Source organism: Syngnathoides biaculeatus, chromosome 15, assembly GCF_019802595.1.
Source record: "Syngnathoides biaculeatus isolate LvHL_M chromosome 15, ASM1980259v1, whole genome shotgun sequence".
NCBI lineage: Eukaryota > Metazoa > Chordata > Actinopteri > Syngnathiformes > Syngnathidae > Syngnathoides > Syngnathoides biaculeatus.
In genome coordinates this window covers 14,211,805-14,226,939 of record NC_084654.1, presented here as the reverse complement: position 1 = coordinate 14,226,939, position 15,135 = coordinate 14,211,805, and the positions used below count along the sequence as shown (strand labels likewise).

General features: G+C 42.0%; 1 protein-coding gene across 4 annotated transcripts in view; it reads left to right on the top strand.

Moving 5' to 3' along the window:
* The first annotated feature begins 321 nt into the window (after nucleotides 1-321).
* Nucleotides 322-15,135, top strand: part of LOC133512923 (zinc finger protein DPF3-like) — a 31,667-nt gene continuing 16,853 nt past the window's right edge. For 2 of the 4 annotated variants that reach the window (XM_061843004.1, XM_061843002.1), the window contains exons 1-3: nucleotides 322-478; nucleotides 11,801-11,961; nucleotides 14,512-14,619. In XM_061843004.1, the coding sequence (XP_061698988.1) occupies nucleotides 447-478; nucleotides 11,801-11,961; nucleotides 14,512-14,619 (301 nt within the window). In that variant the 5' untranslated portion in view covers nucleotides 322-446. Of the gene's footprint in view, nucleotides 479-11,143; nucleotides 11,361-11,421; nucleotides 11,629-11,800; nucleotides 11,962-14,511; nucleotides 14,620-15,135 lie in introns of those variants that run through there. The other 2 variants (XM_061843005.1, XM_061843003.1) reach the window with 2 other exon arrangements.

Sequence of the window (15,135 nt, the reverse complement as noted above, 5' to 3'; positions counted from 1 at the left end):
GGGAGGAAAATGTAGTGTTTGCATGCCTTGCTGTACTTTTCTCTTCCCACTGCAGCCTCGGATAAAGTGAGGAAAAGCATTGCCAACGACTTTATTGATGAAGACAATAAATAATTAATAATTAATTGAATGAATAATTGAACAGCTTCCGTGTTCCCAGTCTGTGCCGTCGTTACGAGTTCCTGGAATCCAAAACAAATGTTGCAGTTCACTCAAGTCGCGGCTTTCTAGTTGCATATGTTGTCGTTCAGCGAGTTGTGCAAAATACACAGTGAAGAGAAAACCCTTTAAAAAGATTCTGACAGTTTACCCTCATCAAGCCACGCCCCAATCGCATATACCGCGCGTCTATTGGTGGACGAATTCATCCCGAGCTCTGATTGGTCCGTTTCCATAGGTTTCCCTCAGAACTGCAAGACGCCGATATTGCATTACATTGGAGCAAAATGGCGGCTGTCATTCAGAATCCACTAAAAGCGTAAGTAATTTAGACGTTTTGGGTGAAATTGTGATTGCTTACTTTCTTACCAACTCGAGCGGTACACATGGCCGTTCGTGCGTACAAGCTCCGGCTGTGAACGTTCGGCCGTTACGGCTGTCTAATTTCAGGTTGGTGTACTTCTTGCATGGCAAAGTAGCCTCCGTATAGTTGCTTTATTTTCACAAGATTTCAACGTGTCGTCTGCAAACGTGACATTAGCTTAGCGCCAGAGCAATCCCTTCGGAGCGTGTCGCCTTCGTCGACTGCATATTTTTATTCTGTCGACACAGTGTCTCTCTCTGCCGGTTTCGGACGAATTGAGAATCGATTCTTTTTAAATTTCATTTTATTTATTTATGTGGGACTGAGTCTATTTATTTCTTTGTTACTCTGTTGCATTTTGTAATATGAAGTGACATTCCGAGAGTGCTGCCTACTTTTGCGATTTGTCGACATGTCAACTTTGGCTCGTCGGAGCGCAGACGTGGTCAGGAGCCGGCGAGGGAGGAGGGGGAGGAGGAGGAGGAGGAGGTGGAGGCATTTTGTGTTTGCATGCTGGCTGGCCAAATCGACCAAAGTGCCAGCACAGACACTTGGGGGGGGGAGAGAAAGAAGAAACCCTGCACATTTCTGCCCCAGTCGTGTGCAAAAATGCTTTATGACTTAGATGCTGCAACCCTCCACGTTATTTCCTCAGTTTCTCCTTTGTTCCCATGCATTGTTTGACTGGTGCACATACAATCCTAAAAGAAGGTGTGTTTCTTCTTTTAACAAGAAGATGATTAGCACACTGAGTCAAGTCTATCATCATTATCGTCCTTGTGCAAGTCAAGCAGGCGTGCTTCGCTGTGCCTTTAAGTGGAGGAGTGTGAGAGATTAGCCTGGTTGCTCTGGTCCAGGATCCTGGGCCCATCTGTCAGAGAGATGCTCCAACAGAGAGGAAGTGCTGGGCACAAGCTGCAGAACCATCTGCTCGTACAAAAAGAGGTGTCCCTCTTGGTTCTTCCGTCCTTGGCCCGGAACATGGTGGACCACACCACACCTCGCCCTGTCAACCATTGTTGCCGATGTTGGTTGCCAGTGCAAGCTTCCTTTTTTGTCAGCACTTTCCCACTTTTCTTATGGTTGGATTAGGAAGCAAATGCATGCGCCTCTTACAACATATGGGGTGTGTGTTGTATTCGCCAGTTCACACAGGCAACTATGGGGGAGACGGGCCAATGACCATATTTCGACACATAATTTATGGCTGAGTGCAAACAGCCTGTAGCCTGTGATGTCTGGCCGTGTTCTAGGCATGTAGGGTGCTGTTCTGAGGTCATTCTTGGCACAACAACCCCCACCTGTATTCCCATCAAGCAGAAAATCTCACTTGAATCTGTTTAGTGGCCTGTGCATTTGTTACTAGCTGAGCAACCATTTTATTGGCAGCCAAACGACTCAGAGCATCACTTGATGCCCAACAGAATCCTATTAATACCTCCCGTTCTGTCATCACTCGTGTTTTCTCATCGCAAATCATGCACGCTGTGCAGAATTCGCGGTGTATGCGTAGAGTTGTTTGCTGTCAAGGCTGGAATCTATGAAGGCCACGACAACTATTAGGAATAAAAAAGGATTAAAAAAATGCAAGGATAAAACCTAATTCTTACAACCGAAAATAAGTCGAGTTAGGAATAGTTGTATTTTTTTCTGAGGGCGGAAAAAAAAGCAAAACGTTTTGCAAATAAACTAACATTATAAGAATAAGGTTCACCTTTTACCAGCAAAATATTAGTAATGTGATAATGAATTTGTGACAAGGCAAGACTATTTTTATTTATTTTGGGCCAAAATCACATTGTGCTGTTAGAACAAACTGTATTTTTAGGAGTGACAAGTAGTCAGTTGTATGAAGTTGTTTTTCAAGGGAAAAGTAATGTAATGTTACTTTTGCCAGAGGAAAAAAAAAAAATCAATGTTTGAAATGTAACATTACTTTTTTTTTTTTTTACATTTTTTTGTTTTGCTTGTCAACATTTCAGCAGTCACATTAACCTGCTTATATGCATAATGGTGTTACTATGATAACATTTTAGTTTTGCAGTCACAATCCCTCATTTTTCTTTTAAAATTAGGACATTTTTCTTGTGCAGTAATGTATTGACTTCTTGAATAACCCTAAGCATGTTTTTGTAAAACATATTTTCTCTAACTGTAACATCTTGTAATACTCTCACATTGATGTTTTAATTTTACCCGACATCTATTATTACTGGTCATACTTTATTTATTGCAAATTGGATGCAAAGAAGTGTTTTAATCTTTGTTCTAAGCGTCTGGTTCCTGACTTCATTTCACACTTTAGTCCGATTTATAATTAGTCAAACTTGACGCTAATTGGATGCTGCTCCAGTGTGACCTTTTTTGTATTAAAATACTCACTTTAGGGAAATGGTTTAAAATTGGGCTGAAGAGAAGGAGGGGCTACCCCCCCCCCTCCCCACCCCGCACTCCCCAGCTTGGGTGCTTTGAATATTAAATGAATATTGTGAAGCTTAACCTTTTTTCAGTGGGCGAGATGCATCTTCTAGCTTGAGCGACGTCACTTTGGTCAGATCTCGCCAATACGACGTGTTTCAGCCAAGTCATAAAACTCCATTGAGCTTGCCATTGTTTGCTTTGCAACGATAAACATTCTCTTCTGTTTTCACCCTGGGGTGTGTAGCCATCATGCCTGCATTTGCTTTGTAAATTGTGTGACATCATACACGTGTAACCTGTCAATCAGTCCAACACAGAAGAACACAGTCGGCAATGTAGGATATCAAACCGTTTTTGTATTTTCTTTTTGGGTTGTTGTTTATGTCAAGAAGAATACAATCAAAAGACAATTCAATCAATGGATGTTTGAAACTGATTAATATTTAAGATTTAACAAATGTCACTGTGCAGATCGCACATTTTTCTACATTCTACAACTTTTGATGTTGAAATATTGGCTTCTTTGTGTATTTTCCTTTTGGCACAATGCGTTAAATTATATCCCAAAGGGGGATACAGTAGGATTCATAGTCATCAGTGTGCTGCAGCCTCCATGGTGCACTTTTATTTTGAACGTTGTGTTTGGTTGGGATGGAAAATGGTATCCCTTTTTATGCCATTTTACATTATCATCGCGGAGCTTTTTATTGGAATAAAACCTTTCAGACTGGTGATTTTAAGCTCCGCCCCCCTGAGCTACATTTGCCATGTCCCACTAGCTTCCAAAATGGCGACTGAACAGAACAGGTTTGAAGTGGATTCTCTATTGCGTATTCTAGATAATATTGCAGTATGTTTTTTGCCAAATGCATCGGACTTGTCCAAGAGAGTTCTACAGAGTGGTCACAACTATTTGATGCAAGGATATGTACACAGACTTATGATTTTGGACAGAGGAGGAGGCAATGTCAGAGTTACAACGAAAGGTTGGCAATCGATGGAAAAACGTTTGACGCCTCACAAACTTCATATTGAAATCCAACAGGATAAAATAGTGGACTGGTACTGCACGTGTAAAGCAGGGTGAGTACTTTTTACTTGGAAAGATCACGAGTAATATCATAGTAGTCTTTAGAAGTGAGCGGGTGTATTCATTTGACTTGGCTCGTAATGGAACCCAGTTGTCTGTCTTAAAAGTCTGATGTGATACAAATAGGCAAATAGACATTTCTCTTGCATGACATTGCGCATTTATGTATCTTTAACCCGACTCTGCGGCATAAAACATGGCACACTTCATTCAGCAGGACAGTGATACACTAACAAAGTGAAAGTTGTTCTCCTGCAATGTATGAAGCACTGATAATAATTCCATCAAACTCAGATGATACTTCTCGCTCACTTAACCTTCGAACATACAGCCTTGTGTTTGTTGATATTGTTCACATTTAGTTGTACGTCTGGTCTTCCGTGAGCCTTAATCCATCGTAGACACTTTGTCAACTGTGTTTTAGGCTTTAGAAAATCAATCATTGTAACCTAGCAGGAAATCTTTGATCAGAATTGCACGTTCCCCAAGCGCATCTGAGGACCATTTTCTTCGTAACATTAACTTTTCCAAGCGCACACTACTGACAACCAGCACTGCATGTGGGACAATACGGTGAGAGGGGCGTGTCAAGCCAGGGGTTAAGACAATGCGGCTATTTGATTGGCTATTATTGTAGGAGTGATTGACAGGTCGGAAAGGCCCATTTGATCGACGGTCCTGATAATCATGGTTATAAACACTGCGCAATAAACTGTTTTGTGCCGTGGCATAATTTGCTCTTGGTTTGTGTCACATAACTTGCCCAATTTTCCGCAAATGAAAAGAAAAACAAAAGTCAGATACCGTATCTTTGTGGTTTTGGTTCTCATAAAAATGATCGGATACTGTACGCAGCAATACCACTGCACCAACCTGAGATCTACCTCGGGCCTCTGTGGAGATACTTTGACGACATGGATGAGAATACCTTTAGGCAACTGAAAATGAGTTGAAAATGAGATGTCGAGTGGAGAGCACAGACGTTTGCGAGTCCGTGGGAACGGAACTCTGTGTAAATTGTCTATGCCATCTATACACAAACAAATGAAGTGGGTCAAGTAGGATACATTGTGTTTGTCAACAATCATGCATATGTCAATTCAATGTGTTGCAGTGTGTCAACCGCCACCATTTAGGCAACAAAACTTTGGTTGCAGCTGTACTGTGGTAGTAGTAATTTAATGGTACAAATAACTAGTATGGTGTTGGTCAGTTATTTTGGGATATTTCGGATACCATACCAGACTAAAAGGAGCTGTATTTCCTTGTGGTAACAGCTACTTTTGTGTGAGTCAGGTCTGCTGTTCATTGTTAAGAGTGTTTTGGTCATATGTGGTTTGGTTTTATCCTGTTCACTTTCTTGGTGTGTTTCCTGTGATTGGTTGTGTTGCTGTGGCAGCTGCTGCTTCCTGTGAATCAGCTGCACACCTTTGCAAACCCAAACTAAAGACGCCTTGTCCTGTGGGTTGCGGCTTGCGTATGCGTGCGCCTCGCTGAAGAGTCTCCACGACAAACTACAAATGTAAAGCGACACACAAAATGAGCGTTGACATATTGTCACATTACGGGCGCAGCCATGTAACGGCAGCAGACCGTGGACGGGAACACGCTGATGGGGGGGCCCCTACGCCGGCTACGAGATTAGCTTTTGTTCCATTTCATGCACCCGCTAACTGGCTGTGTTGCACATACCACAGGCGGAGCTGAAAGGCTCACTTAACCACACCAAATTGTGACTTAGTTTTGGCACCATCTGGCTTATGAAATGTGACAAGAAGCGATTTGGGTTGTGACACAACCACTTCATTTGGAGGCAAAACCTAGAGTAAGTGCCACTCATGCTGCATGTTGATGTTACAGGGGTAGCAAGCTTTTTGTCGTTCAGGGGCCACAATGTACATACAGCCTAATTCGGCAAGATCACTAACATCATACATACTTTATATCCATCCATCCATTTTCTTCACCGCTTATCCTCACAAGGGTCACGGGTAGTGCTGGAGCCTATCCTAGCTGTCAACGGGGCGGAGGCGGGGTACACCCTGAACTGGTTTTCAGCCAATCGCACGGTACATAGAGACAAACAGCCGCATTCACAATCACACCTAAGGGCAATTTAGAGTGTCAAATTAATGTTACATGTTTTTGGAATGTGGGAGGAAACTGGAATGCCTGGGGGAAACCCACGCATACACGGGGGAGAATATGCAAACTCCACAAACTTGAACCTGGGACCTCAGAACTGTGAGGCCAACGTTTTACCAGCTGATCCACCGTGTCGCCCATACTTTATATAATAAGTTATAATTATTAATAAATACACTGCCATGAAAAGGTCTTGGCACCCTTCTCAGTTCTGATGTTTTGGGAGTTTTCCTATTTTTATGCTTCTGATCACCAAACAAATGTAAATATCAAACAAGTGTAACCCAAGTGAACTTAAAGTGGTGCTTCAATGCTGATTTCATTTATTAAGGGGAAAAAAACAACTATTAAACAAATTATTAGGTTTAGGGGGGCATTACTTTCACACAGGGCCAGTTAAGTGAATATATTTTTTCCTTTAATACAATATTTTTTTCTGTAATAGTTTTCCTCTTTGTTTTAGTGCATTGGAAGTGCATTAGGAAAAGATTCCATTTAGATTTGACTCAAAAGAAAAATACAAGAACACGTGAATAGAAAGTATTTGTTTTTGCCAAGTGCTTCTCCTTATTACCACATTCATGAAATTGAAGAATAGCAGCTCAGAGCTGCTGGTCTCGACCGGTCACGACAGAAAATCCAGTCTGGGCAGTCCGAGACCAAGATGAGGAAGGCGTTTGAGAGTCAAGTCCTTGACAAGGCCAAGACCTTCAAAATGTGGTCTTGAGTTCTTTTGCATCGACTTGATAATGAGAAAAAAACTTTCCTTCGAAGTCATTTTCAGTGGTGAAAAAACAGCACCCAATGAAATTCTAAAAAAAAAATCCTCCAAGCAACGTGTGACTTATCAGTGGTTATCATACTACTACAGAGCGTTGTATAAGGTGAGGGGCCCAAAGCTTTTTGAAGATTATAAAATTGTATCTTATAGTGACGTCAGTATCATCCAAAACAACATGAACATTTGTTTGGTAAATGTTATGATGTGGTCTAGGCAACTCAAACAATTTGGGGAAAAATGTGTCCAAGACATGCCAAACAAAAGGTTAATTTTATTTTAAGATATGTAATAGGAGGGTTGAAAACTTGCCCGACTGCTCTTAAAGGGCATTTGGTGAGGCAGCGACTGCATTGACTGATTGTACGCTATGCAAATAAACAGGTTGCTATCGTAAGATGTGACGAATCAGTATTGTTCCCAAGTTAAATCAAATGTGTAAAAGGGGCAAATGTGATGGGCACACCAATAGCGATGGGATTAATTATCGATGGGTCGTGAAGAATCCCGTTATCGTGTGGAATTGATGTATTGTAACTTGAATCAATTGAATGCAGACTAGTCCAGAGTGTCTCACAAGTTTTGTCAATATATGTGAGTATATATGCTTGTCTATTTTTGCTATCCCTAGTCCATAACTCTCAACAAGCCGACACAATCGTCAATTCATCTTTGTGGGTACAAGAGTATAAAAATTGGTCGTGGATGAAAATAGTGGTTAGTCAATTGTTGCTAGCCTTAAAAGATTCTCACCAGGAGTACCCCGGGACTTTATGTACATGTGGCGGCACGGTGGATCAGCTGGAAAGTGTCGGCCTCACAGTTTCGAGGTCCCAGGTTCAATCCCGGACCCGCCCGTGAGTAGTTAGTATGTTCTCCCATGCCTGTGTGGGTTTTCTCCGGGCACTCTGGTTTCCTCCCACATCCCAAAAACGTGCAACATTATTTGGACACTCTAAATTGCCCCTAAGTGTGGTTGTGAGTGTGACTGTTGTCTGTTTTCGTGTGGCCTGCAATTGGCTGGCAACCAGTTCAGGGTGTGCCCCGCCTCCTGCCCCTTGACAGTTGGGATAGGCTCCAGCACTCCCGCGACCCTTGTGAGGATAAGTGGCTAAGAAAATGGATGGATGGATGTATTCACATGTATCTATTCTGTGGTGCAAAAAAGGTTGTGGACAGCTGTACTGTACTGAAAAATATAATTTTTGTCATAAATCAATCAACTTAATTTGGATCACATTATAGTCCGCTGCAAAAAAAAAAAAAAAAAAAGCAGCCAAAAACGACGTTTTAATACTGAGTGCGTAAAAAGAAAGGAGCTATGACTGTCCCCTTTTACGTGTGTCAGAAGGATCTCCCACCTTGCAGCTAGCGGCTCTTCTCTCAGAATAGCCTGCACCAACCTAAAGATTTTTATCCGCGCATGTATTGCCTCAACCCGACCGACAGCCCCCCTGCTGGCCCGAAACACAGTCCCTGAGCCTGATTAGTATCCGACGTTCAACTTGAGTGGTCTCAAGAGTGCTCCTTCCTTGTGGCATGCCTTTTGAGTGCGCCTTCCAAGCGGAGTCCACTTTAGGGACCGTTTACAGCTGGTCTGCGCTTTTGTAAGCTGATATGTCATGTCGTGTTCCATCAACGATGTGTGCTGATGTCGAGGAATGGCAGTGAAGGGCACAGTTTGGCGTTTGGAATCCGTTTAGAGAAGAACATCACATTTAGGGATGCGGCTTTTGAAGTTCCTTGATCAACTATGGCTAAAATTAACCTTTTCATGGATTTTCAAAAATTCCAATTTAGTGCATTTACATTGTTCCCCCATTATCAGATTTTTAAGTTAAAAAAACACACACATATATATATATATATATATATATATATATATTTCTTTATACATATGCTGAACTGTGACTATTCCAGGTCATTTCTTGGGCATTAAATTGCAAATCGCAAGCGGACTGTTCTGGTTGTCTTAGATGTTTCTTCTCTCAAACAAGGAGGCGTCATCTGTTCCTGCAACAAGGCTTGGTTTGGACAGCATGAGCCAGGTGCTGTCACAAAGTCTATGAACCGATGACGCCTACTCTGATGAGACGATACGGCTTCTGAGAGAACCAGGACAGTCCTGTTGCGATCGGTTCATTGTCCCGAGTACAGTATAATTACTTACTGTAATGCCCTCACATAGTCACCAATGCCCCATTTCAGCCATTTCTTCAATGTTTTGAGAACATCCTCCATCCATCCATTTTCTTAGCCACTTATCCTCATGAGGGTCGCGGGGAGTGCTGGAGCCTATCCCAGCTGTCAACGGCAGGAGGCGGGATACACCCTGGACTGGTTGCCAGCCAATCACAGGGCACATAGAGACAAATAGCCACACTCACAATCACACTTAGGGGTAATTTAGAGTGTTCAATTAATGTTGCATGTTTTTGGGATGTGGGAGGAAACCGGAGTGCCCGGAGAAAACCCATGCAGGCACAGGGAGAACATGCAAACTCCACACAGATTGAACCTTAAAGAACTTTTCTCAGCCTCATCTCACACCGAGACTCACTCTTAAAAGCACAGATTCCATATTGTATATCTGTGTATTCAAATACATTTATAATGTGCTTAAAAGTGTGTTTGATTGAGTTTTGATAAGTTTAAATGTTTTATGTGTATGGTCTCTATAAAGCTGTTTCTTCCCTATTGCGGGTGGGTCTGGAATGTAATCGTTTGTGATATTAGCTATGTAATTTTTTTTTTTACCTGAAACCACCCACATACAGACACAATCATATTGTCTTCTAAGCTAACATGCCTCACCCACATACCTCAATATAATTGAGTTAAAATATGCATTAATAAATCATGTTATTTCAGCTAATAGACAAACGCATGTGACTAATCGCAATGCATATTGAAAGGGATGACTGTAGTTATAGTATTTTTGACGTTGTTTATTGTCTTGGATTCACAGTACCTGTGACTGTCCACTTGTTCCACACGTCCTAACACCCTGCGACTTTGTCCGAGCCGCAGTGTAGACGGCTTTGTGCGGACGGCATTCCTCACACGACTGTTCATCTGCTGCGCGTTGTCTCGTCAGGAGCGAGAGCTGTAGGCGGAGAAGGGGGGTGAGAGCAGGACAAGCAAGGCTCCCGCCTCCCCAGGTCCACTTAACGATTCCAGACTCGACTCGCAGCCGTCAGCTCATTAGTTTGCCTTCAAAATGGCTGTCTTCCTAATGTTGTAATTGAAAACACGTGCCGGGAGCTTATTATGCCGTGGCGATGCGGACGTGCCATGTTGCAACTCGGGCGACCGATTGCATGATTTTCCCGATCGGCCTCCTCCAGTTGATAAAAATCAGACAAATAACACCTATTCAGGAGCCTCAGCGTTCACCCTCCATCTTTGACATAGTTAAATTAGAACCTGCCCTTGTGCGTGTCACTCAGCCGAGATTAATTAAGTAGGCTAATTACCATAGCAGGCATCTGGCAGAGATTGAGGGTTTGACTGTGAAATATCCTTCGCCATCCCACTCTGAATATTAACAGTGAAATGCTAAGGGACAGCCAAAGTCTCAGTGGTGCTCAGGAAAGTGGAACTAAGTCCGAGAGTCTTAACTGCTCTCGTCGCAGGAGATACTTAATCTGAGCCAGAGGGAAAACGAGCCAATATAAGGCATGATAAATTGTCGTTTTTTTGGATAACAAAAAAATCTTTCAACCACAAATTTTGTAATTTTCATGTTCTTCTTTAGCCACTATCCTTTCAATTTCATGTTTTTGAGTATTAATATGTACTGGACACTATATGCCATTAAGGTTTTATGGTATTGTTGGTAGTGTACTGAACAGCTTGACCATTTCCAGTCTTTTCGTAAGGTTTTGGTATCTGATTCTGATTTATCTTAAATGTTTTTGTCTTTGCAATCACTTCATTATCATCCATCACTTCACAAAATTAGCAAAACGCCTGTGGAGTTTAAGTGCTCACTGATCTCAACTCAGGTTTTATTGGACTTTTGGGGCTTTTGCGTCACTCTGTAGTCACTGGAATAACCAATTGCTGCGTTTGCTCCGCGCTGAACCAATTATGTGACGTCAATACAGCCATGCCAATTTGGGTTGACTCACACAAAACATTAGCAGACTCGGCAGGCGCTAGCTAATGTTTGTAATCTACTGCTGCAGCCGTGGGAACCCACTCGGTTATCTTGTCAGACTTTTTGGGGCTTTCTTGTCAGTGATGTCATCTTGCACAGCTGCATTTGCAAACAAGGAATAAATTGTACCACTAAAGACATGCTACACACGCATGCACAGTTGAAAACGAGGGCTTCTAAGGATGAGTGATGTAATGGACCCTGCTCCCTCGGTGTAAATTGAAATTGGACAACCTGAAAGGTTTTTATGGTCTGATTATGCATGTTTTTTTTTTTCTTGTTAATACTTTTCTTTATCTTTGTTGCACAGTTATATTATATTCCGTGTCATTTTCAAAATTTAACAGAAAATACATTTTACAATGAAAAGTTTACAGATAATGGAATATTTAAAATACAGGGTGGAAAATAGTGGGGGGGTGGAGTGATATCACCCCCCCTCCCTTTATCGTAATTGCCACTACCAACCGATCTGGGGGGAAAAATATTTTGATGGGATTTTTAGTGAGGTTGGTTCATAGTCATAGCCATAAACACAATTTTATGAATATCTCAGAATAATGTTTTTTTTTTTTTTTTTTTTTTTTTTTTGCCTAGGGTTCCTCATTTTCAGTTTTGCTGATAATAGATTCATTTAAAATGACTTTTTTGTGGCTAACCTCTGGTGCTAACACTTGCTAGGTTGGGCGACCAGTTTTACAAGGACGCCATTGAGCAGTGCCGCAGCTACAATGCCCGCCTGTGCGCCGAACGCAGCGTGCGCCTGCCATTTCTGGACTCCCAAACCGGCGTGGCCCAGAACAACTGCTACATCTGGATGGAACGACATCACCGCAGCCCGGGTGAGCGCATACACGATGCAATATAACAGTTATTGAATTGAGGGCATCTTTATTCATAACGCCGATAGACATATAAGATTGGATTTGCTCTAAACATGCCTGACGACTTTGGTGGAATAAGACCGGTTCCAGTTAGCAGTTGTGCTTGGCCCTGATGCAAGTGGAGCGTAATGGCTAAATTGAAAATGGTGTATTCCCACGACACAGTTTGGTTAGAACGAAAACCACGCTCATGACTCAAATCACGCACATCTTAAATCATTTTTTTCCTCATTGACTTGAATGGAAATGCCATTAATTTACTCCAGCCTCACCAAAAAAACAAAACAATTTTAAATAGGACAGTTCCACTCTATGATACTGTGTTTCACAAAACATACAGTAATGATAGAAAGGATTAAACCGCACTCCAGACTAGTTCTTGAATAAGCAATGAGTGAGTATACAGTGATTCCTGTTGCTAAAAAGGGACAACATGAGCATAATTATTTTGACTTTATTTTTCTGCACACAAGAAAGGAGTGTGGTGGAAGGCAATCACAAGGTCAACCATGCTAAACATTACTAAAGACCTAATGCTTGTGTTTACCTTGCAAAAGCAATTAAACGATATGGCAATGTTAGGGTTGGGGTTCATGGTTTGCACATCCACAGCGCTCTACAAAGTTTACTACTTTGCATACGAGTCCGGTGGTCCTTTTTCCAAAGTACTGTTCCTATTTGTCTCAACGCAGCTCTACTCATGAACTATATTTTCCTCTAGTAAAAACCAGGTGCTGGTACCAGTGCCTGATCAGCCAGGATTCCAAGTGTGAGATGGTTGTATTGGTTGAGGTCATTGGATGCGCAAATTCATCATTGCTATACCCTTGTAACATGACTGGTCAGCACGGTGGGCACTGGTCAGCATATCTGGCCTGAGTTCTAATGCTGGGGTTTTGAATCTGGGCCCAGGCCTTCCTGTGTGGTTTTTGCATGTTCTTCCCCAACTTGTCTGCTGACTGGTGTGTTCAGTGCGGTGTGGTTTTCATGGTTCCCCACTATAATTACCATTTCAAACGGAACAGATATGGAAAATGTAATAATTTGTATGCAAGTAGTTGGGGCTTTGAAGTTCTTGCTTGCCCACCTGTGAGCAAACCATTCAGAATTGTGCCAGAGTGTGTCAAAGTTAACTCAGCCCGTTTGTGGTTTCACTTAAGTGGCAAAATTTACAGTCTAGATCAGGGGTCTCAAACTCATTTTTGTCACGGGCGACATTGTACTTGCGGTTTCCCTCAAAGGGCCGTTATGGCTGTGAAATGATAAAAAGCTTTCACCGCCTCATTATATTTACACATGAAATTTATGAACTAGTTATGGAATCAAAAATCAAGGGTAAGGGGTTTTTCCAACTATTGTTGCTTGGTAACACAAAAATACTTGTAATATCTCAACTTTATCATGTACATGACAATTTTACAATTTTGATACAGATTTGGACAAAAAAAATAATGGAAGTTGATATACATGATTTGCCTCCGCGGGCCACATAAAATCACGAGGCAGGTCTGATCTGGCCCCCGGGCCTTGAGTTTGACACCTGTGGTCTAGATGTAAAGGTGTGTTTTGGAAGGAGTCTTCAGAAGTCTTCCAGTATTAAAACCGCAAAAGGTAGATGTCTGTTATGTAAAAATAACAAGTAACTGACTTTTTGCTAGTTACGGTTATTTCCGGCCTCTAAGCTGCGACTTTTTTCACACGCTTTCAACCCTGCAGCTTATGCGGTGATGCGACTAATTTATGCATTTTTTTTCTAACGACCGCAAGGGGGCACTCGAGCGGAGAAGGTAAGAGACCGGTGGAATATATGTGCAGAGGAAATGACTTTTACCGCTGTATATATATACTTTTTTTTTTTTTAACTGGCCCTGTTAGCGCTGTGCTAGCATTAGCGCTATGTTAGCGTGTTGCTGCTGTATTTCTTTTTTTTTTTGTTTTTGTTTTTGTTTTTTTTTACCAGCCCTGTTCGTGCTACCGTGGAGAGGCTCCATAGCTCAGTGGTCAGAGCATTGCTTTGGTAAACCAGGGGTTGTGAGTTCGTGTCTCACTGGGGGCTCTACTCCCCAAGAGGGGTTGTGTCAGGAAGGGCATCTGGCGTAAAAACTGTGCCAAACAAATATTCATCTGAGATGTCACGCTGTGGTGACCCCTAACGGGACAAGCCGAAAGAAACTACATTTGTGCTACTGTGTTGTTGCTATGTTAAGCTAAGGTATTAAAACTTTGAAAACACTTTCTGTGTTCAGTCTTTCTTCGTAAATGGCTCATGTTTCAATGTGGGCCCTAGCGGCTTTTACACAGGTGCGGCTTATGTATGTACCAAATGGTATTTCCTTTACAAATGTACTGGGTGAGGCTTATAAGCAGGTGCGCTCTGTAGGCCAGAAATTACAGTAATCAAAAATGAATTGTATAAATCAGTTAAAATAATCCGTATAATATTTGTCCTTTATGATAGAAAACCGACTACTGAAACAGTCTTTTTGTTTGTGTTCACTGGTTAACAAGGGGTTGCGGCCGGGCAGATGTACACGTATCCGGCCCGTTGCTGGCGAAAGAAGAGACGCCTGCACACCACCACCGACCCCAGCCTGAGCATCTTTGGTCTCAAGCTCGGTAAGGGCGACATCTGCCGTGATCCGTCTCCTCTTTGTTTGATTTTTAACGATGATCTGGAATAATCTCACTAAAAGTACACTGCAGCTCTGTGTCAGGCTGCACAGCAAAAGAGACTGTATGTAGTTTTTCCACAGGATGAACTGTGACCATGTTTACACGGATGCCGAACTTGTTTTGTGACGATAACACCTAATTAGATTTACCGCTGCTGAGAGCGCAGAGCAGGCCCACTGCAGAGCGTATTTAATAATAAATGTTGTGGAATAAGGTTAGACCTTCTCCTGGGTGTCCTTTGAGACGTTACATTGACCCTGCCCCTTTATATTCTCCCACTACTTACTTCAATCTGTTTTTTTAGCTCGTCCAACCCCTCCTGATATGTCACGGCTTCTTGTCATTCAAAAGGCAGTTTGATTGAAAATGAAATTATTGCTCAAAATAATTTATTTTGTGTGCTAATCAATATTTACATATAAATTATATAGCATAGGAAATATTGTACATGTGGTTGGC